At 51.8% G+C, this 22,783-nt stretch overlaps 5 protein-coding genes across 5 annotated transcripts; 4 read left to right on the forward strand and 1 right to left on the reverse strand.

Moving 5' to 3' along the window:
• Nucleotides 1-50: 50 nt before the first annotated feature.
• BO72DRAFT_418761 (uncharacterized protein) lies at nt 51-1,662 on the reverse strand. Its single transcript, XM_040942640.1, has 3 exons — nt 1,492-1,662; nt 1,214-1,427; nt 51-1,138 (listed from the first exon to the last, which is right to left on the reverse strand). The coding sequence occupies exons 2-3, from the start codon at nt 1,225-1,227 to the stop codon at nt 169-171; spliced, it is 984 nt and encodes a 327-aa protein (XP_040806642.1). The 5' UTR covers nt 1,228-1,427; nt 1,492-1,662; the 3' UTR covers nt 51-168.
• Nucleotides 1,663-2,580: 918 nt separating this feature from the next.
• BO72DRAFT_4060 (glycoside hydrolase family 47 protein) lies at nt 2,581-5,056 on the forward strand. The gene is made up of 4 exons (XM_040942307.1): nt 2,581-3,518; nt 3,616-4,413; nt 4,464-4,721; nt 4,774-5,056. Exons 1-4 carry the CDS (start codon nt 2,806-2,808, stop codon nt 4,811-4,813), a joined length of 1,809 nt encoding a protein of 602 aa, XP_040806643.1. The 5' UTR covers nt 2,581-2,805; the 3' UTR covers nt 4,814-5,056.
• A 3,947-nt stretch (nt 5,057-9,003) lies between these two features.
• Nucleotides 9,004-11,508, forward strand: BO72DRAFT_3987 (FAD binding domain protein). The gene is made up of 2 exons (XM_040942103.1): nt 9,004-9,296; nt 9,419-11,508. Exons 1-2 carry the CDS (start codon nt 9,293-9,295, stop codon nt 11,401-11,403), a joined length of 1,989 nt encoding a protein of 662 aa, XP_040806644.1. The 5' UTR covers nt 9,004-9,292; the 3' UTR covers nt 11,404-11,508.
• An 805-nt stretch (nt 11,509-12,313) lies between these two features.
• Nucleotides 12,314-15,563, forward strand: BO72DRAFT_491124 (uncharacterized protein; the record flags this gene model as incomplete). Its single annotated transcript, XM_040948170.1, has 2 exons — nt 12,314-12,531; nt 12,593-15,563. The coding sequence occupies 2 exons, from the start codon at nt 12,314-12,316 to the stop codon at nt 15,561-15,563; spliced, it is 3,189 nt and encodes a 1,062-aa protein (XP_040806645.1).
• A 770-nt stretch (nt 15,564-16,333) lies between these two features.
• BO72DRAFT_4209 (uncharacterized protein) lies at nt 16,334-16,861 on the forward strand. The gene is made up of 2 exons (XM_040942740.1): nt 16,334-16,582; nt 16,698-16,861. The coding sequence occupies exons 1-2, from the start codon at nt 16,414-16,416 to the stop codon at nt 16,748-16,750; spliced, it is 222 nt and encodes a 73-aa protein (XP_040806646.1). The 5' UTR covers nt 16,334-16,413; the 3' UTR covers nt 16,751-16,861.
• Nucleotides 16,862-22,783: the final 5,922 nt, after the last annotated feature.

Here is a 22,783-nt window from a genome sequence, read left to right on the forward strand (position 1 = left end):
ATTTACCAACAAAGCCCCGAGAACAGTAGCATACATAATTATCATTATCCGTAAGCTAGTCTGGCAATCTTCCAAGAGACATCTTTCTACAATGGGAACACACCTGAATTGCTCCGCCGCGTTTCGGCCTTCTCTTCCATTGATAAAGACTACACCGAATACGGATTGTCACCGATTGAACCGGAAAATCTCCATAAACTGCCTCGCCGAATCCACTCCCGCCGTTGGATCGGGATCTTCGTCCGGCTGTTGCTCCCGCTTCTCCTCGGACTCTCTCTGCATACCGTGCGCCTTAAGCCACCTCAGTTGCTCCTTGACCTCCCTGCCGACATCCGGCACCAGGATTGCCTCGCGCGCACCTTCGACGCCCAACCGAGCCCAGAACTCGCGTACCAGCGCCGCACTCGCCGCGTACTCCGCGTCCACATCCGCCTCCTCCACCCCGTCCGGAAAGAAGCTCATATCGATGCCGGAGTCGCCGTCTGCCCCCTCGTCAACAGTCGCGGTGGCGGCGTACGGACCGGGACCCATCTTCTTGGCCAGCAGCGCCTGCGAGGCAATCGAGCTGACCAAGGACGGGCCGCGCCATTCGATCTCCACGACCGTGCCGCGGATTCGGGCCGCCGGCTGCGTCTGGCGCACGTCGCCCACGCGCACGCGGAAGTCGCCCACGTCGTAGACGGCGCCGCCGGGGACGGTGACGGTGTGGCGGTGGCACCAGAAGGGTTGGCAGGCGTAGCCGAAGTGGTGGAAGAGGGTGCTGCTGGATGCGAGCGGGACGGTGGTCATCACCATGGGACCGGCGGCTGATGACGATGATGCTGGGCTGCCGGAGGATGCTCCGGCTGTCGTAGGCGGCGGCGGCGGGGCCGGAGGGTTAGTCGGGGTGGATTCAGAGGTGTAGATGAAGCCGTGGTTGGCGTGGTAGGAGAGGGAGAGGAACTGCATGTATCGTGGTTGCGCTTGGCGCTGCTGAGGCGTAGACGCTGGAAGGCATGATGGCGTGTCTCGCATGAGCTTGTGCTCCAGGAACCACCGGCCGACGAGGGTGGGCTCCTCTGCTAACGCGGTGTGGAGGCGCTCGGTGACCGTGGCCAGTGCCGTTGAGGCATTGGGGTTGGAAGGGACGAAGTACACCCTGCACGGGGTTGGGTAAGTCAGTTGTCGAAAAGGATCAAGCTCGATGGGAGCAACTGAGTGAGAGGTTATTTACCCTGTGATGGGCATTCTGTCTGAGCAGACGGTGGCGTCCCCGTTATGGGACCGGTACGGTATGAGCTGGGCACAGCACACCTTTGTGTGGTCTGATGGGTGACGTGCGCAAGGTAGCAGAGAAAGTCGAGTATGAATACGGACTAAGACAGCAAGCCCAGAATAGGACTGAGTTACTGGTCGATGGAGACTTATACTTTGCAGTAAGTTATTGTCTGCTATTGTGTTAGCACTGGCTGAAAGAAAAGTATGGGTGTTTTCGTGTTCCTCTCTACATACTTGATTGCTGTACTTTATTATATAGTCTTTGGTATATTGAAGCAATACTTGGAGCTGGAACGATGCTATAACTTTGACGGTGGAGGTACAATCATAGATATCAGCCTTACTTTAAGCCTGTCAGTGATAGAAGAATTAACCCAAAGTAGTGAAGCCAGCCGTTGATGCCTAGTCGATAAGGCCGCAGCACAAACAGAGCAAACAGCGAGGGGACGGAATGGAACAACCAGATTCCCGCCCTCACCCGTGCTTTTGTGCGCCCGCAGTCCCGCCTCCACTCCCATTAATCACAGTCCAAGCAAAAGCACTGGATCCCTTGGAAGTTGGGCCCATCCAGACTCCACATTCATCGTTTTATCCGATACCCAGCCCTCTCTACCCCGACGGGCGTGCTTCTAGTCTAGCAAGCAGTCTAGGCTGTCTCTTCAGACCCTGGCTGGCCTCATTCACTTGCATTCCCGGGATACCAATAAAATCCCCAATTAATCTCCCTTGAGCTGCTGGTGTTGCTGCTATTGCTGCCAAGAGGCGGGTTACAGTTCCATAACAGAGGCTCAGAGGCTCAGAGCCTGAGACCCTTCCGCCCCCCTCTCTCTCCAGGGGCCGTTTCCCACGGGATATGTCAAAGGTTAAGAATAGAAAATCCTACCAATCTGAGTCTCACTAACCCATTTCATTTCCTGGGATCCAAGGCCCCGCGGCCAGCCAGGGTCGAAAGCGCCACCAGCTTACGCAATGGGCAGATCCTCCCGCCGCGGTGCTTGTTTTCCTTGCTCGTCTCTTACTTACTGTGGTAAGCTCTGTTGACTTTCTGAGCCACTCTGATGCGGTTTGTCTCCTCTTTGCGATCAGCATGCCACACATTACTGGCTGTTCGACAGTGCAATTGACCCGTCTGATACAACATTCCACCTAAAATGCTGGAATTACCAATGACACTGATGCTTATGAGCTAGCCTTAACCTGAAGTAGCAGGAAAGGCCCTTGAGCTCCCCCTACAGCCAGGGGTGATCGATCCCTGATGGCTATATACGGGCCATATGTCTTTTTCTCATCCATATTCTCCTAGACAATACCTGTTTTCCAAAGGTCTCGCGAACCTGGAAACTCCCCCAATTCGTTCGCTCTTTTGTACTGGTCTCAGAATCCCAAGCCCGGGGTGACTTCAGCCTGAGTCTGGTATTGAGCCTCCTCTCGATGCTTAAACTTGTTTCTATATTATAACTTCTGGCCGTAGCTTGAACGGCTGTCCTTTCTCTCAATCAATCAATTCTGTCCATTTGCGCCATTACTTCATATAATAAACCAATCACCATGATACTTTCGCGGAGAAGCTATCTCCTCCCTACTGTGATTCTCATCTGTCTCACCTACAGTCTGTTCTCTAGTCTACCGCCCGGCGCCAGGAGACCACATTCACATGCTCATGACAATGCGCAACAACCCACCTTGACTTCAGCATCGTCAGGTGGTGATCGAATCCATTGGACTAAACAATCCGAACATCATCCAATCGAGGATTACATCCCTCTTCCTACAGCAGTACCATCCGCTATACCTAAGATACAGTATGAGTTCCCAAGAGAGTCGTGGGTTGCTGGATGGAGGAGGAAAAAGAGACAGAACGCCGTGAAGAAGGCGTTCCAACATGCGTGGAAAGGATACAGAGACAATGCCTGGCTACGGGACGAGCTGTCTCCCCTCAGTGGGCGCCATCGCGAGACGTTTGCTGGATGGGCAGCTACGCTGGTTGATTCCCTTGATTCTCTGGTCATCATGGGCATGACAAAAGAGTTCGAAGAAGCGCTGGAAGCTCTCGACCGCATCGATTTCTCGACCACGCACGCTCTGCAGATCAATATCTTCGAGACCAACATTCGCTACCTGGGCGGGTTTCTGGGAGCCTATGATCTTACCGATGGAAAATACCCTATCTTGCTCAGGAAGGCCACCGAGATTGCGGACATGATATATGGATCGTTCGACACCCGTAACAGGATGCCGCAATCCAGATGGGAATGGACCAGGTAAGGCAGACATACATTTGATCACGATGACCAGACGGATCGCGCTACCCGAGGCGCTGTATCCGTATGATAAGAGCAGGTGCTGACCGGCCTCTAGATCTGCAGGAGGTCACGGCATTATGCCCAGTAAACAAACTATTCTTGCTGAACTCGGATCGCTCAGTCTGGAATTCACCCGAATGTCTCAGCTGACCAAGGATCCTAAGTACTTCGACGCCATTCAAAGGATTACAGACTTCTTTGAAGAGAATCAGGGACTTACGAAACTGCCAGGCTTGTGGCCTATGATGGTGAATGCACAAGATATGGAATTCAGTGACCCTCGATTTACAATCGGAGGGATGGCTGACTCGACGTACGAGTATCTCCCCAAGGAGCATATGCTGCTTGGAGCTCAAACAAATCAATATCGCGGAATGTACGACTCGTTCATGAAAGCTCTCAAGAGCCGTCTCCTCTTCCGCCCAATGACGAAGGACAATCAAGACATTCTTTTCGCTGGGAACGTCCAGGCCAATGTGATCTCCCCCAGCAGGGAAAGGCTGGATCCACAATGGGAACATCTGAAGTGCTTCTTGGGTGGCACTGTCGGCATTGGAGCCAAAGTATTCGACCGTCCCGAAGAACTCTCTATCGCGCGGAAGTTGGCCGATGGATGCATCTGGGCATACGATATCATGCCCACTGGTATCATGCCAGAGATACTCCATCTGAGCGCATGTCGTGACCCGAATGATTGCAAGTGGGACGAAAACAAGTGGTATCAGGATGTGCGACACCGCTTGGCGAAGAAGTCCAGCTCTCAGAATTCCATCGAGCAGGCCGAATCACTCATTGAAACATACGGGCTGCCGCCGGGGGTGGTTGATATTCCAGACCCGAAGTATCACCTCAGGTTAGTTTTCTCTTCCTGCTGGCATACTCATGCGCTGACATTGTTCAAAGACCAGAGGCCATCGAATCTGTATTTATACTGTACCGTATCACCGGCGATACGAAATTACAAGATGCTGCATGGCGAATGTTTAAGAATATCGAGAAGATGACTTGGACGCACTTTGCCCACGCTGCAATCGCCGATGTGCGCGATCCTGAGTCACCACAGCTGGATTACATGGAGAGCTTCTGGCTAGCGGAAACCCTGAAGTACTTTTACCTCATCTTCTCCGAGCCGGATGTTGTAAATCTGGATGAATACGTCCTGTAGGTGCCACACCAGCTGTCATTCCAATCCTCGACGCTAACTCGAATCCAGGAACACTGAGGCGCATCCATTCAGGCGCCCTTCTGTCTGATCGTGAAAGCCGATCCCCAATTTTCTCGTTTACATGCTGAGATTAGCGCGACAAAACTTGCATCGGTGAGGCGTTATTCATGCTTTGGTTTCTTTAGACAGACCCAACCTTTTGTACATAGACTAGGTTTTCCAATTTGATAAAATGCCTCCGACTTACGCGTCCTCATCATGAGCAGCAAAGAGTCGATCCTAGGCCACTGTATTGACTGTGTTGAAGCCACGTACCCCTTTCGAAAATCTCCTTCTCTCCCATCTGCTTATGAAGTCATCTCTGCTTGTCAGTCATAGCATTGAGTCCCAGCAGACTTTCCTCTGTCCACCATCCACTGTTGACTGAAAAAAGTCTTTTGCTGTTGGTCATAGCACGTCCGTGCCGCTATCTTGAACTGAGTTGTAGCAGGCTTGCATTCCTGCAAAGCCCGGCGACTCTGAAGCAATCGTGATCTCCGTCAAATGTACGGGTAGCTTTATATAGGTCAGTGATCTAATAGAAGTAAAAGGACGCGTCCTTCGCTCCGCTTGATCTGAAGCTCTGTCGTGTATGAAAGCAATTCGATTTGAATGGTAAGACAGTCACAACCCTGGATCCGTCCCGTGCCTTGAACGCAGGTACACTTCCTGAGAAAACAGAAAGCAAGTATGCCTGCCCACTGTGGTTGGTTTGATCTTTACAATGAAACAGCAGGTCGTAGCATGGCATGTAGCAGCCGGTTCTATTCGAGTTGTGAAATGAATGGGTTAAAGGGGGGGCGGGGGTAAGGAAAGCTAGACTGGTTGGTACACTCGATCTAGTCATTCTTATATCTGTCGGGTGCGCTTTTTGTTGTTACGTCCTCTTGTTTTTCGTGGTGGTGTATAGATTCCGTGACTACGCTTAGGGGAGGCAGGCTAACGGCAGAGAAGATATGTCTTATGTAGCTGTCGGGTTTTTGACCAAATCGTCCCGATATAGGACAGGGATGGATGGCTCCGTTCTTTGTGCCTGTGTGTGTGTGTGTGTGTGTGTGTGTGTGTGGTCATAATGATGCAGGGATTGTGGCCGTGACCTCGAATATAATATCTTTGAATAATCCTCCAGGCTTGTGATCAGATGCCCAATTTTCGAAAAGAAGTGCCTTGGAAAGACGCATGATATGCCAGCTGTGTTAGTTAATGTGAATGTGACGGACATCATTCCGCGAAATCCCTCATTGTCTGATGATGCACAGTAGAAGGGAGCGCAGACTCGAAGAATCCACCATATCTGACCAACGAATCATGGGGCCTGTCATTAGAAATCAGAGTCCACACCCCGCATCATTTGGGACTCGGGAGGTACTACTGGAACCCGCGGAGAAACTCCGGCTAGGGCTAAGGACGGACATTAAACACAACACAACCCCAGCCTGTGGCCCCAGATACGAGAATGGGTTCGTTGGGTATCGATCTCTCTCCCACCAAATGTCGCAGAAATGGCTCTCCGGGCTAGCAGGCCAGGTTGCGTGAAGGTCGAGAATAGTTTCATGTTACGTCAAGTGGTCTGGTCTGGTTCGGTCCTCGCCCGATTCGGTGCAGGATAACAGCTTCATCAGTCACAGGTGTCATTATGATGCCAACCCGAGAGGGGAATTGGACTCTCAGGGAGCTGTGGCAAAAGAGCAGCATCCCTTTCTTTGCGGGGTTAACATAGCTTGACGTCGTCTTACATGTATGTATGTTTGCTGGTGTGACGTCTGGAAGGGATCGGAGGGAGGGGCGACTTGGTTTCCGATCATCCCAGGCTGTCGGATGCCGCCGCCAGTTCGTACCGCATGTTTAGGCTGCCAATCTGAAAGAGGCATTGACAGCACTTCGGGGCTTGGGTGGTATCTAAGGTGGCCAGACCAGGGCTGACTCAGGTCCTGGATTAAAGGGAGATAGAGTGAATGAAGGGACTGGACCAGCAGGTTGAAAGAGAGGTCTTGTCTACTCGAACGTACTATGAGTACCACCGCGTACCACTCAACGAAAGGAACCGACGGTCTAGACAATCTGCTGGATCCGAAAGGAGCCCAGCCCCAATTTAATTTGCGCTTTGTTACACTCTTGCTCCGCACAATCGGGTTTCAGCAAGATCAGATAAGAAGTGGTTCAAGGAGCCGATTTTAGTCTGCTTTTAGCCTGGGAAGTTGGAGGCCCGTCTCTATGGCGCAATTTTGACGTGATATTTGACCGGATATACTTGGACATGCTTCCTCTCGTCCTGATTTTGCGCTGTATTAGCCAAGTCGATGATTGCAGGGATTTCCCCCCCGAGTGCGAAGTACGGCTACGTGCGGCACAACAAAGCAAAAAAAACCCTCCCTCTATTCAACCGTGGAGCCTAGTCAGAGCCCCCTGCAGTCGGATCAGCAGCCCCTGATCGACTTAATGGAGCTGCTGCCATGAAAAATTAACATTTGGCTTCCAGAACCTGTTTAGCACGGTTGGTGCCTTGCTAGGATATTTCGAGAACGGGATGTGGGCACACTGGGGCTGGGGGGGGGTTGTGAATCTTATGGGGTACGCGGCTGCCCTCGAGAGATTGAACGCTAAGTCAACTGGTTCGCTGCTCCTGTGCCCCTGATGACCTTCTCCAGGAGAAATGGAGCCCCGTTGGGAAAGGAATGCGCTTCTACGGCTATCTGATTGATTGATTTGATTGATACGGAAACGCCCGGTCGGCCGATGTCGGACGGGGCCCCACACACGGTTTGGTTTCCAGACCTGTCACATGAGTTACACAATCCGAGCAGCTCAACCGCCAGCTCCGGCTCTCGTCGATAAAGTCCCGACAATCTGCATCTAGTAGGAAGGATAATGTATCCCGTGTAAGGGGTGATCAATAATGCCGTTTCAAATCTGGTTCTAAATATGCCAGACTGACTGAAAAGGTCATTTTTACTGTGACAAAAGTATAGTGGGATGAACACGGAGCAAAAAGTCCCGTCGACCACTTATCTGATCCGGAACGAGACACCCCGGCTACACAACAAAAATACGTACACATTACCTCGCGAATGCACTGTTGATCATTACAATCCCCCCCACTAACTATTGTCTGCTGTAGATTATTCTTTGCACTAGATGTTGACGGTAAGAGCTGGTTTTTGGTTTTTTTGAGACATATGTCCTGCAATCCTCTGGTCGACATTACCTCAACGTCGCCAAGCGTTCAGCTGGCAAGGAAAAGTTGTGTGTTAGCCGAGGAATAGGCCGCACCCGGATCAGATTAGATCGGTAACGTAACTCGGCTGCTGATGCGGTTGTTACGTACCGTCTCATTGCCGTTGTCAGGCCACCGGATGAAACCATCTTGGATCATGCTATCCAGGACAGTATTCAGGAGGGGTACCTACGAGACGTTCAACACTTCTGATGACCTGGACGTACTATGATAATCAACACGAGAAGTCTACTGAGGTTGCAGATGCCGTGTCTCCCAGTCGGGATAGCTTTTCCACTCATTTGCCTCCCATTTCCTACCGACTCGAGTTAAACAACCCGCTAGCTGCAGATCCAGACTACCCCGCGGAGAGACTGGGAGGGGTCCGTTCGCTTGAAGTACCCGATCGCTTGGCACAGCAGCGTATAGTAATGTTCTTATAGACTGTAGAATTGACTGAACAAGCCTATCGGACGCTCTGGCTTTGCAAAGACCCCCCGGATGGGAATTGAGTCAATTGACGCCCCAGTGTTGTGGGATAAACGTTCCCGAACGGTCGCTGGAAGTGGACGGGTATTGTTACATACCGTGGAGAGAAAACTGGAACCAATGGATGGACCTGTACGAGACATTTCCTCACCGAGTGGCAACCAGAAAAAGTCATGCTTTCATTCTTGAATAATTGTTCCCTACGATTTTTCGCCTCGCATTCTTCTCCCCTATTTGAATCCGTCATTGGCAGCTTTTGCACGTGCCCTATCTCATCGGTTTCTTTTCTCTTTCTTCTTTCTCCAGGATTTCCCCAACAATTTCCTCTCCTCTCTTAACCATTCTTGCTCTTTTGCAAAATCTCAATTCTATCATTCAGTTACAGTCTCATACAAACCGGGAGAATCTTTTCTGACACGTACAGACCCTAGCGCATCCGGAACCGTCCTCCCGGCGCCGTCTTGCCCCAGGCACATTATTATCCATCTTCCACCTCCCTAAAACAGCATCGCTCTGATCCTCCGGGATTTCTTTCATTTCCGATCTGCTTGCTCCCTGCATCAGTCGTCCGTCCTTATCTGAATGCCCACTCGCTTTGCGGTGTCCACTGGTCTAGTGTAGACCGTCTTCAATTGCCACTACCTTTGCTCATCCCTTTTCGTTGGGCCCTCCTTCTTTTTAATTCCACTGTCGACCAGCAATTACGTTTGCTCGATCCTTCAATCCGCCCAACATCTTCTCTCTCCGCGCTTTGTTCTAATATCGTCACACGCTCAGAATTGGCGGGCAATTCTTTCGCTCTATACACCGCTTCACCGAGATATAATGGGTAAATTATACTTTCTTTTCTGCTTCCATTCTTCCGTCGCTATCCCTACGCCACCAACTCTTGCGGTCAATTTACAATGGCCCAGTTCTTGACAAATGACTGACCTTTCTTTGTGTATGTAGTTCACGCCGTACCTCAGCCGCCTTCATCAAGGCTGGCGACGCCACAGCCTCCCCTTGCCTCCAGTGGTGACCACAAGAGCATCCCCGTATCGTCGACATCTCACCCCGATAACCCTGTCCCCGAAGAGCCCCGTGGAGTTCGGGCACTGTCTGTAACCGATATCAATTTCAGCATCTCGTCACCATCATTGCGCGATACCGAATCCACCGGTTCCGAATCACCATCGCCTGCCCAGACGCCCGACACAGAGATCTCATCCGATGCGGAAGAATCATTGAAGAAATCCTCCGTCGAAGATGGCTCCGAGAAGCCCCGTCGGGCCTCCACTGTTCTGATCTCTCAGAACTCTGAGGATATGAGAAGAATTTTGGAGAATGTCGGCGTTGCTGGCACTCAAAAGCTCCAGCCTCTGTGCTGTGGTGGTGGTTGCTGTCGCAGCCAGCCTTTGGTCAACATTCCTACGCCATCGGTTGGAGCCAATGTCGTCACTCCTCCGCACAACAAGGCCTATGAGAGCCTCAAGCTCAATGTCGCTTACCTCGCCTTGGACAGCGAATTGACGAACCTTGTGCCACTACCAGAGAAGACGGTCTCTTTTTCTGCAATCCCGAAATCGGCAGTAGATCTGCAGCTGGGTTCTGCAAACCACCCGCCTCCTTTTGTCCAACCTCATCCCCCGTATGACGTCTTCCGTGCGCCTTTGCACCATGCCCGAGAATTGACCAAGTCCGGTGCCGAGAAGCGTACATATCATTTTGACATTGACGTAACAGACTACCCTGCCGAGAGTGGTAGCGTCGATTTCGTCGTGGGTGGCGCCATTGGAGTATGCCCCAAGAACAAGGACGAGGAGGTCGATGATATCTTCAACCTGTTGGGTGTGCCCAAGTCGATTCGTGACAAGAAGATCACCGTGCGCACCACGAAGGGTCGGTGGCCCACGATCTGGGGAGACGATCAACCTCGGGAGCTAATCACCACGCGGCGGGAATTGCTGAACTGGTGCTCAGACATTCAGAGCTATGCACCCACCAAGGGTCTATTCCGACTGCTCGCCGAGTATGCCAGTGAACCAAATGAAAAGAAGATCCTTTCGTTCCTCGCCTCCGCTCAGGGACAAGGTGCCTTCTGTGACCTGCGTACTAGCTCGCACATCACCGTCTCTCAGCTGTTGCACGCTTTTCCCTCATCTCAACCTCCCCTGGATCATCTTCTCTCTGTCTTGAATACCCTCATGCCGAGGTTCTACTCCCTTTCTCAGGACCCGCTTCTCTCATGCAAGGATAAGGGTACCCAAACCCGTCGTTTGGTCGAGGTGGCGGTGACTGTTGCCGAATCGGACGATTGGAAGGGGGGCATGCGCACGGGCGTTGGGTCTGGATTCCTCGAGCAGCTCGCACGCCAAGTGATCGAGGCGGAGAAGAAGGGCATTGACCCTTCCACTCTTGACCTCCATGTCCCTATGTTCCGGGGCTTGATGGCCAACCCGCTGGCCAAGCAGTTTACTTCCGACGGCCCTATGCTCTTGATTGGTGCCGGTGTTGGCATCGCTCCCTTCCGCGGTTTCGTACAGCGACGCCTCCAGTCGGCCAACTGCGCTAACAAGGTCTGGGTCCTGCAGGGCGTCCGTGACTCCCTCTTGGACGAGCTCTACCGAGGCGAATGGGGTGTTGATGAGGAGAAGGTGCGCACGGTAGTGCAAAGCCGCCGTGGGGAGAGCAAATATGTTCAGGAAGAGGTGCGCCATCAAGCTGATCTGGTCTGGTTTGTCATCAATGCTCTGGACGGCCGAGTCTTCGTCTGCGGTAGCGGTAAGGGGATGGGCGAGGGCGTCGAGGACGCTCTCGTCGATGTTGCCATGGCCAAGGGCAATTTGAATATGGAGGAAGCGAAACAGTTCTGGGCGAACAAGAAGGAAGCCGGACAATACATTGCCGTAAGTTCTCCACCCTCAAGGTCGGGCTATTTGATTCATGGATGCTAATCTCAGAACAGGAAACCTGGTAATGTTCTGAAATCGTGGGTTAGATTGACACCAACCGTATCACGTGTTGATATATTCGCATATGTATATCGCACTGGGCTGTTTTGCTTTTGTTCTATCTTGGGTATCTCTGTTATTATGTTGCTTTAGCGGGGTGGGCTTTGTTTTCAAACATCTGTTCACGGTTGATCCGGAATCTCTGTCATCATCATGGAACTAAACATAGAATTAGTTGGTAGCAAATACCTAATGCACATTTCACCATCACAGTTGCTTAGTGTACCGTGCAGAAAGGAGCACATGACCACGAGTCAAGATATCTTCTCCATAGTCCATACCCACACGAATCATGGAACAAATCTTTGCTCGCCAGATTTGTCCCTGAAAAAGGACGCTAAGAAAAGGTTGTTCCACTTTTTTCTTCAAGATCAAGAGACTTTTTAGGCTTTCAGCTGCAGTCTAGCCACAAGCTATCTCGGCTAAGATGTCTACAATTTGTCGAATGTGGATATTAGCGTACGGGACTATGCAAAAGGCTTTTGGCCACCATGAAAGAATCCCCTGAATCGCTCAATCACCTTCCAGTTCAGCCGCAGCTCGGCCTTTCTTGCCTGGCTATTTTCAGCTCTCGTATAATAGAGGTTTAAACGGTCTAGCTTAAGACGACAATGATGGGATGGATTGGGACGGATTGGGGCCTTCCGCCGGCTTCATCATCTCTTAAAAGCTGAAGCCGACCATCCATTCCATCCCTGATTGAGTCACTCTTTCCTTCTTAGTTTCTCTTCACCGGTCTCTCGTTCTTCTGTTTGCTGTCCTCTCTGGCTTCAACCGTCAGGTGGACGAGCCCGACCGACGGTCCTTTCTGCCTCATTTTCTTTCTTATTCAGACACACACTCGCTTTCCACAATGCCTCGCTTACCGTCTCTCGTTTCGCTTCTGTTGCTTTCGCGCTCCTTTCTTCCCCCTGTGTCGGCTGAAGAGACCGAGGTGGTGACATGCGCGACATCCACGCCCAATCCCCTGTCAAATCCGTCATTTGAAAGTGGTATCACCGGCTGGGGATTTGCCTCGGGAACCACTGGCAATGTTATCTCAGGCGATGCAGCTGACGGCTCTCTATATGTGTGAGACACGACCGTTCTCAAGAACCCTCAACGCTTGGATGCATGCTAATAATTCTGGTAGTGAGACGAGCGCGACCAGCACATCGGTAACGGTCCTACTATATCAGAGAAGTAGCTCGTTCATTACGAATGGCCAATATACCGGATCATTCCAATATCGCATCAAGCCGACTTCCTCTCACGCCAGTATGACTTGCTATATCAAGGCGTACATTGACTCTTTCACCACCGCCGGCCTCGTCGGAAGTGCTACCGTGTCTGTGTCTTCAAGCACGGTTGGTTGGGACACCCTCTCGTTCAGCTATACTCCTACCACCGCCGGAACACACACCTTTGAGATCTATGGCTATTGTACCGGCACCTCCCAGTATGCTGGAGCCGCTATCGATTTGGACAATGTGCAATTTGTTGGACCTGCGGTCACCTCATGTTCGACCCAGACCATCACGATTACCCCTACGCAACTCCCAACATCCACCGTGATTCCAACCACCACTTCAATTCAGACATCCTCCTTGCAAGTGCCATCTCCATCTGTGCTCTCATCGTCGATGGTTACTTCTCCCACGCCATCGGCTGTGACACCAGTGGTGATTACCAGCAGCAGCACACCCTCGTCGCAGGTCTCTGTGATTGTGCCTTCTCTTAGCACTGCTTCTTCCGCCAGCGCTGTCGCACCGTCCAGCGTTGCTTTTCCGCCCAGCGCTGCTGCTCCATCTAGTGCTGCTATTCCGAGAATCAGCTCTTCATCCGCCGCCGTCAGCTCTCTGAGTCAACGTCCTTCTACCCCTGCCGCCTCTCCTTTCTCGACTATTGCAGTCTCGGTTCCTTCTTCAAGCGGAGCAGTGACTCTGTCTGTTTCTTCGTCCCCTGTGTCTGCATTGACCTCTCAGATTGCTGTTTCTGCACCCAGCTCTGTGGCTGTTATTTCCCCAGTCTCTTCCGCTTCTCCAGTCATTCCTTCTTCCTCCGTTGCAGTTATTGCATCTTCCAGCAGCGGTGTCATCGCTTCTGGCGCTCCCTCCACAAGAAGAACAACCTACGTCACTGAGACTATGACCGTCTCGGAGACAATTTGCTCCACAAGAGCGTCTCAAACTCAACCAACTGCCATCGTGACAACCACTGGAACTTCTGACCAAGGCGGCTCGAGCGGAACGGAGGGCGGAAGCACTACATCAACCATTCTCAGCACTCGTACTGCAACCATCACCGCTTGTCCATCGAGTGTGTCGGACTGTCCTGCCTCTGCAAAGAGTACTTTTGTGACAACCGAGACTTTGGTGGTCTCTACAACTATCTGCCCTGTCACAATGACCCAGGCTCAACCTACCACTGGTGCCTCGCTTACAGGAGGATCCAACACCGGTCTGCCCGGCGGCGACGACGGCCGAAGCACTACCTCGACTGTCTTCAGTACTCGTACTGCCACCATCACGGCGTGCCCTTCCACCGTCCCCAACTGCCCCGCTTCCGCAAAGAGCACCTTTGTTACTACCGAGACTCTGGTCGTCTCAACGACTGTGTGCCCCGTGACTGCTTCTGCCACGGCCCTTCCGACAGCCAGCAATGGATCGAGTTCTGGCTCCAGTGCAGCTTCCGGCTCCTCGTCTGGGCCTGGCGTTGTCTCGGGCTCGGGCTCTACTACTGGCTCCAACTCTGGCTCCGATTCGGGTGTTTCTTCTGGCACTGGTACTAGCAAGCCTAGTGGCTCCAATGCTGGTTCCTCTACTGGCTCTTCTGCCGGAACCAGCTCCGGCTCCGGCGCCACCTCTGGTAACAGCTCTGCTGGCACTAGCTCTGGCAGCAGCTCTTCTATCGGCTCTACCTCTGGTAATAGCTCTGCTGGCACTAGCTCTGGCAATGGTTCTTCTGCCGGACCCAGTTCCGGCTCCGGTGCCACCTCTGGTAACAGCTCTGCTGGCACTAGCTCTGGCAGCAGCTCTTCTGCTGGCTCTAGCTCCGGCAGTGGCTCTGCTTCCGCCGGCTCCAGCTCTGGCGATGGTTCTTCTGCTGGCTCCAGCTTGGGCAATGGCTCTGCTTCCACCGGCTCTAGCTCCGGCAGTGGCTCTGCTTCCGCCAGCTCTAGCTCTGGCAATGGCTCGCCTGCTGGCTCTAGCTCCGGCTCTGTCTCCAGCTCTACCTCTGGTAGCAGCTCCACTACTGGCTCCAGCTCGGGCAATGGCTCTGCTTCCACCAGCTCAAGCTCGGGCAATGGCTCTGCTTCCGCCGGCTCTAGCTCTGGCAATGGTTCTTCCGCCGGCTCTAGCTCTGATTCTATCTCTACCACCGGCTCTGGCAATGGTTCTTCTTCCGGTGCTAGTGCTGCCTCTGGATCTGCCTCTGGATCTGCCTCTGGCAATGGCTCTTCTGCCGGTTCTAGCTCTGGCTCTACCTCTACCACCGGCTCCGATAATGAATCTGCTTCCGGTGCTAGTGCTGCTTCTGGTTCTGGTTCTGCCTCTGGTTCTGCCTCTGGCAATAGCTCTTTCACCAGCTCTAGCTCTGACAATAGCTCTGCTGGCTCTAGCTCTGGCAATGGCTCTTCTTCCGGTGCTAGTGCTGCATCTGGATCTGCCTCTGGATCTGCCTCTGGATCTGCCTCTGGATCTGCCTCTGGATCTGCCTCTGGATCTGCCTCTGGATCTGCCTCTGGATCTAGCTCTGATACTGCTCCTGTCACTGTCAGTGGTGTCTCGCCAGTGTCTCAGTCTGGAGACCATACTGGAAGTGAATCTGAGCAGGAGGGAACCACCTACAAGGCACCTAGCTCAGCTAACTCTCAGACCATTGGTGCTGCTGGGGGCAAGAACATTTCTGCTCCTGCCTCGTCTAGTACTGGCTTCCAAAGGATCTACAGCAGCACTCCGACGGCTACGTCTTCCACTGCTCAAGTGACCGCAGTCTCAACCGCGTCCAGTGCAGCTGGTGCTCTTTTCACCGGTGCGGCTTCCGCCATGCACATGACAAATGGGCAAATGATTGGATCCCTTGCCGGTGGCTTGGTCTCTATGCTCCTCATGTTTGTCTAAGGAGCACGCCACTATGTAGTCCAGACACTTTTATCAATAATTAGCTCTCCGAGACCAGACACTTTTGCCTGTCGTCGTCTGCTTGTTCATACCTACTATAATAGTTTTTGTACAAAGATGAATGTATATTCATGTTATTCCTAATGAAGCGATATGATCCAGTCTGTTCATTGTAAGTGGCACTGAGGATATGCCAAGGTAGATGACACTGGAGATGCCAATGCAGCGCTGAGAGGCAGCGGTCGGTGAGAAGACTGAGGTACCAATGATGATGGTAGCCCTTGCTTATTGGAATATAAAAGCCTTCGTCTTGCTCACGATTTTCATCTTGCCAACCAATCAAAGTTCCTGTCTTGACTCATGATTCAGTGTTATCTTGGGTACAACAAGCTTGCCACGCACCACACATTAGAAACCGCATCATCACGATCCCCGAAGTAGAGTAGAGCCAGATGATAACAACGAGATCGATACTGTCTGCCAGCAGAATCACTGCCTTCCGCGCAGCCTCCCAAGGAGAAATGTACTTCTATATATCCCGAATTAGACCCAGGATACTAGGTACGGGTAAGTTCCCCGGCGCAAGGAACCAAGACCGGCTGGGGCTGGCATTTCAGCAGCGTGCTCATGCTCGGCTAAATCTATCGAGCGCATCTAACCACCTGCGCGGACAGAGATCGAGTCGTTGACTGTTGTGCAACAACAAAATGTCAATATAAGGTAGAGAGAAGGGTTAGACCAAACAAGGAGTGCGGAAGTCGCGATCATGGTTATTGGGCTGCGGACTTCGGAGATCCCGGGGTGGACTTTGATGGCTTTTCTGTGAGCTGGAGTATGTGTATATATATATATGTATATATGTATGTGTGTGTGTGTGTGTGTGTCAATCTGCTGCTGCTGCTGCTCCTGCCGTAGACGTCACGGGCAAAAGATATCTCGACGGGGCATGTGGTTCAGCCGTCTATATCGAAGTATAGTATACACCAAGTCCCACGGCGTGGGTGGGGAAAGACCCGACAGCGCACATAGTGTTAGTTTGTATTCTAATGAGAGTATTTGATGGGAAGTAGCTTGCTAGTTCTATCATTGAGATAGTTTAGCAGGCTCTGTGAACATCTTATATCTCTTGCATACCTGGTGACTTGGAAGGAGCTTGGTATTCAACTGCTACATATATCGAATTCTAGGCAGGTCATTGGCCGGGTATCAATCAGGCGCGAGCGAGATCGGGTTGGGTTGTAGTAGTAGTAGTAGTAGTAGTAGTAGTAGTAGTCGCTGTGGGGATATATTCGGGGATTATGAGGAAGGAAGGGAAGGATTGCTAACTGGGATGGTAGCAGAATATGAGGATGATCGTTTCATATATCCATTGTCATGATGGCACCTCCATAACCACCAGGCCAAAGGCATTAATCAGGATTAGGTGACATCAGGGCGGGATGGAATCTATCATGGGCAGAGTGGTACGTGTGCACGCTCAATGGTTGAAACCCCTGCCTGTCACATACTGAGTACTGGCAGCGGCCTGCCCGTGACACTTCCATTCTTCCCACTTCGGAAGGACTGCCAGTGGTCACGGGGTATTACCCGTGGCCTAGCTGAGCGAGGTCTTCGTGCCCGACGCTTGACAGATTTACAATGTTGATGCTCTTGCGATCGATCCTTCCTCGCGTGTTTCAGATTACCATGGGAGGAGATGGAAACAAGGAGGATTGCCCGATTAAAGCCGGAGGCCTAAGAATAGACTTGCAGATGCGATGACTGGTAAAGTGCTGTGATGACCGTCTCGCAAATGGTGATCGTCCGCCTGTAGAGCCATTTACACATCTACGCATGGTCTTCCGCGGACTGTCAACGGCAACGATCTGAAGCAACGTGGTGGGGGGTCGCATCAAACCACCCTTCGAAGGATCACTGATGCTACCAGTGACAACCAGAAGGGGGGGCTGGGGGAGGCAAGGGAGCAAAACGGGTTGGAATCTAGAGTCGCCAGCCACTTGTTTCTACGACTATGATCATCCAGAAACCCCCATACTTCCTTCCTTCCTTCCCCCACTATCCCGTGTCAGCAGTGACAAGTCCTGGGGAGACAAGACGTGCACGCGACAGTTTCAGAAGAGTCTCAGGATTTCATGATGCGCACAGATCGAAGTAGCCCCGTTGACGCATCTCAGAACTTTTGAAATTGGCTGGTTCTCGGTTGTTTCAAGTCACACACCCACACACACGGCATACCTCGAGAGGATCTGAGACGTTTTAGACAGAAGAACCAGACCTCCAAACATAGAAGCATCTGTCCCCCATCTCTGGCACCTCCTCGTCTAATGCTCCGATTTCATCCATGGCCGTCATCTGCGATAGAAGACACACAGAGAGAAGAAACGGGTGCCTGATTCGTAGTGGGGAAAAGAGGCTTGCCAACCCCCTCGTGTGAGTAGTATGCAAGTGACTTGAGAATGAGATAAACACGGTGAACTTAGTGCCAGGAACCTTGTAGGGTTGAGCCGGACCGGATGGATCGTACTTCTTTCTCGTATCGAGCCACAATGGAGATTAGAGTTGGAAGCTAAAGCCAAGTGGCTTTTTTCCCACCCCAAAGATTATCATGGACCAACTATATAACCGTCTATTTTGAACAGCTGCAGGGGAGGGCTGGTCGACAATTCATGGCACCCAAGTTCACTAGTAATGCATAAGGGAATCGAACAGCCACTAAAGGCCTTAATGCTCATCTTGACTTAGCGGAGGGTCGGAGGAGGTGAGGGGGGAGGGTCGTTGGAACATTGGTCGGAACCAAGGCACATCTCGATATGAATGCAACCGTCTCATTATTGTGGCAAACGCGAACGCAATTCGGCGTTCGAATTGCCAACCCTATCTATCCACTCCCCCTGAGTGTTGACTCCGCTGGACCAGTTCATTTGAAGCGGTGGCAGATGACAAGCCTGGCAAGCACAACCACGCCAAAAGCATGGTCTAAGGCCTCAAACAACGGCCGTCAAGTCTATTTTGGGGAAGACCTGAAAAAAGACACCAAAAAGAAAAAAAGCAACCAGAGCGAGCCGAAGCAGCCGGACAAATCGTCATGGCAGTCTGGAGGGAAATCCTTCGGATCCGTAGTCCGTAGTCCTTACCACCTGCAGGGGCAACTCACAGCATCATCATCGTCCGTCGATCCTCCGCGTGCATGAAGACGAACTGCTGGGTCCGCAAGGCTTGAAGGGGAGGGGGAAGGGTTTGCAGAGTCGCAGGAGGAACCGACGGGGCGCTATTGGCCAGATCGTCCCCATGGTGTGACTCTCCGTTTACTGCACTCGGAACCCGGTGGTCGAGCTTGGTGATGAACTCCGAAGTTTTTCTTTACCATGTTCTAGAAAGGTATTGTGTTTGGTGGGGGTGAAAGGCGAAGGACGGGGGATGTCCGTGATCGGTGATGCGGTGGCTTGGGGGAGCGAGGCAGATGGGGAATGAAAGGCTTGAGTTTGAAACTAGAGATGCAATAGAGTCTCAGGCTATTGAAACGCCATTCTCAACCAGGCAGTTGGTATCTGCGATTGGGTTCGGGACCCAGGGAAAGGGGGGGGGGGGGAGATGTGGCAGACAAACTGGGGAATCTTCGGGGGATTTTCCCACCGTCGTATCAAACCATGCCGCAGCGGTGGGTGTGGATTGAGGAGGGGTTAGAGAGAGAAGGAGGGGGGGAGGGGGAAAGGCATCTCGTGGGAGAGGCTCAGTCAGGAGGAAAATGGAACCTTGAAGCGGGTAAGACATCCTGGAACCGGCGATGATGTCAGTTACGTTCCAGAGAAAAGTTTCTTACTGAGTGCATTCCACTCTTTGAATGGTTGGTTGGATGGGGAACTCGATCCAGATTGGTGAGTGGGAGTGGAGGAAGTCCGTGCCAAGACGATCTCCCAAGTAAGGTTGAAGTCAACTGACGATGCTTGTTCCTGTTTCTGTGCAGTGGGCTGGACTGCACAGTAACTTATACATGTGTATGTACGGAGTAGTGTATAGAGAGGAGAAGAGGTGAAGAGGTGAAGTCAGCGATTCCTTTTTCCGACTCCGATTCGAGTCCCCTCTCGCCGATGCGGAATGCAACACTTGGTTCCTCCAACCAACCTGGAGCCGTCCAACAAGCAGTGGTAAAACGGGTGGTGTGCACGACAGAGGTGACAGGCAAGATGAGCCGATCAGCCAGTGCCAGAGTGCCAGTGCCAGAGTGCCAGTGCCAGTGCCAGTGCCAGTGTCACATCACCCACTTTCTCCTCTTCTGGCAGCGGATCCCAAGAACCGGGAACCAGCGGACGGTGACACGACAGCAAACACCAGAATGACAAATAATCCCTGGCTTCCCTGGCTTCCCTGGATTGTTTGTGTCAACCTTAGTCCACATAGCATATCATTCGAAGATATGACTTTGACAATAGTGAAAGTCTATTGTTGCTTTTAGTGAGACGTTGAAGTTGCCTAAAGAGGGAAGTCTAGTTTTAGTCCTCCAGTGAATCATTCAATTATGCTTTGGCGGTCAAGACGATGCTTCTAGAAGGATTCTACCAAGACGGAGGAGAAAAAAAATTGAAAAAAGAAAAAGAAATAAAAATAAAAACCAAGTCGGGATTTCCGACTGCCACTTTCTTCCTCAGAGTGGGTGGGTGTGTTTCTCCTCTTTAATAAAATTACCGGTTGGCTTAGTTGAAGGAGATGGGTAGCGTTTTGATTGTTTATCTCTGCTATGTGTTTTCGATGATTACTTGAACAACCTTGATTATTGATTTCTTCTCTCTGAATTCTTCGACAGCGATAGGATTGCTGAGCAAATAGGGAAGACTACTGGCGCCTTGCCAGATTAGGGCAAGGGGATCTTTTCTGCCCTGCCGCTCTGCAAGATCCAGGCTGGGATCGGCACCCTGGTTCCAATCTCCATCCCCTGCACGATCTGTCTGGGATCCTGGTGCGACAGGTGCAAAAAAAAAATAAATAAATAAAAAAGGAACAAAAATCCACAATCAGAAATATATGTACTCGAGTAGCAGCCACTAAAGCAAAAACTGCATGAGACTAGACCCAATGCGGTCTCCCGCTGCAGGCTCCGCTCGGAAGTGGCGACTGGGCTGTCAGTTTCGAACCATCACCAGCCTCTCGGCGGCTTGGCTGGACGATGGTGCGCCGATGGCCTGCGTCATCGGTGGCTGTGGTCTTCGTATCGGCAGCTGATGCCACTGCTACGGAATACTCTACTTGTACCCAGGTAATTTAATTGAAAGTAATCGAGACGAACACAGCAATGACCCCATTGACATGTCTCCTAACCACTCTCGACCGCCTTCTCTATTACTACTACTATGTATAGACATACGTACTCTGTACAAGCACGATAGCTACACTATGATGATGATGGTGACGGGTCCAACCGCTGCCCATTCAGGAAGGAGTCAGTCAGTCAGTCCCCGCCCTTTGACTGGTAAGACAGTAACGTTACTACGAGTACTAAGCTACCTAGTACCTATTGCAATGGTACTGTACTATTGAGTAACCTACCGCTATAACAACAAGGCCACGACTCAGTTCTCCGGTGATCCTCCGTCTCGGTGGGAACGCACTTAAGTTCCGTCATGGTCATGAACTTGACACTTTGCGTCGTTCAGTTCACTTCACCGACACTAGAGCAAGTTTGTACAGCCCCGGCGTCTGTCAAGTACCAACTGACAAATCATCAACGGCAGTTGGAATCGTGAAACTCTGATCTAGCGAAGCCACGAGGGCCGCTCGAATTAGGCTTGCACGCGAAGGATGCGACTGACGAGTGACAAGCGGGTTTGCTCGGTCTAGGGACAGATGGAATCGTGGATAGCTCACACTAAAGTGACTAAACTGCTAGAGTCAAAACGGGGCGGTCTCCAGCAGGGCCAGCTAAACTTTGACCATTTCCTGGTTCGAACCGAACTCTCCTGTCAATCGACGCGGGGCAGATTGCCCTCTGAAGAAAGAGGACAATGCTCTTTTCAGAAAGGCCCCGGAGATGGCTGTCACAATTCATCCCAATTTATGCCTTCTTGTGATCGCGCTTAGCAATGTCGAGATGTGGCATCTTCCGATCGCAGCGAATATGCAATTAGAGTTGTGCCTAACCAGATCGCCGGCATGCTCTTCTCGGCCGGCTTGCTGATCTCGGTGCCAAATGGGAGGAGACCAGGCCAAAGTCTGGAACGATCACTCTCCACGGCCAACACTGCGCCCGCGAAAGAGTCGATGGCCGATCGCAATACACAAAGTAAAGCCATTGACGCACGATGGCCGTCCGCACGAGTCGGCATGGTTTGGGGATGCGTTGCTGGCGGGAACCTTGCGACTACTCCGTACACTTACTACTAACTACTAGTTAGTGGTCACTAAGTGCCTAGTACTCATGCTCGGCTGCTAATCTTAGCTGCTGGCGAACCTCGCGCGCGATTTGACCAACCATCGAGCGAGGCAGTTGAACTCGCTGACGCTCTATCATCCCAGAAGCCCATTGATGACTGATCGGAAATCCTATCCCTCCAGCCCACGGAACGACATGCGCATCCCTGTCGCAGAAGTGACCGACCTCTCCGCCTGCCAGAGAAGGAGCTGAAGGGGACCGCAGTTGATTGGAGTGAACCTGTTCCAGGGGAAAGACCAATGAACTGGGTCGCTTCAAATGGGTGCTTTTCCGATCGTCTTAAGGTGGTGAGTGGGTTACATTATCATAGGCTTGTGACTGGGTGCATCGAGTCACATAAACCACGCTAAACGTAAGAGGGATTGCGACCGACACTCCATTTTTCAGCTCTGCCTTGTATCCGTGGCAGGATGCCTTCTCCAACCAATGCTCATGACCAAAAAAAATCAAAAGGAAAAAAAAAAAAAGAAAGAAATCACAACCCACTTGGTGAAGATCTTTCATGCGCATACCCGACCTAGACCATCATGTGGTGTGTTCTCATTGCCTGAGCAAGACTATTAAACCAGTAACCATGGGTCATCTCGCGGTGCTGCCCCTGTCCACAGTCTCGTCTGCCTGTCATCGACCCATTGTCGGATTGCCCTCATGCGCTTGTCACCACCAAGACTGGGGCTTAAGGTTTGGCCCATGAAGTCAGCGCCTGTCTGTCTGCCTGCCTAACTTGTCTTGACTTACCCGAAGTTTGGGACGGTAATCCTCCTCGTGGGTAAGGATTCCCGGTCCATGGAAGAGC

Source organism: Aspergillus fijiensis (genome assembly GCF_003184825.1).
Source record: "Aspergillus fijiensis CBS 313.89 unplaced genomic scaffold BO72scaffold_1, whole genome shotgun sequence".
NCBI classification, from domain to species: Eukaryota; Fungi; Ascomycota; class Eurotiomycetes; order Eurotiales; family Aspergillaceae; genus Aspergillus; species Aspergillus fijiensis.

Coding starts and splice junctions, on each gene's coding strand:
- BO72DRAFT_4209 (XM_040942740.1), top strand. CDS start 16,414: ATGTATATATGTATGTGTGTGTGTGTGTGTGTGTCAATCTGCTGCTGC. Junction 16,583..16,697: donor GGGTGGGGAAAGACCCGACA/GCGCACATAGTG, acceptor TCTCTTGCATAC/CTGGTGACTTGGAAGGAGCT.
- BO72DRAFT_4060 (XM_040942307.1), top strand. CDS start 2,806: ATGATACTTTCGCGGAGAAGCTATCTCCTCCCTACTGTGATTCTCATC. Junction 3,519..3,615: donor TCCAGATGGGAATGGACCAG/GTAAGGCAGACA, acceptor ACCGGCCTCTAG/ATCTGCAGGAGGTCACGGCA. Junction 4,414..4,463: donor GACCCGAAGTATCACCTCAG/GTTAGTTTTCTC, acceptor CATTGTTCAAAG/ACCAGAGGCCATCGAATCTG.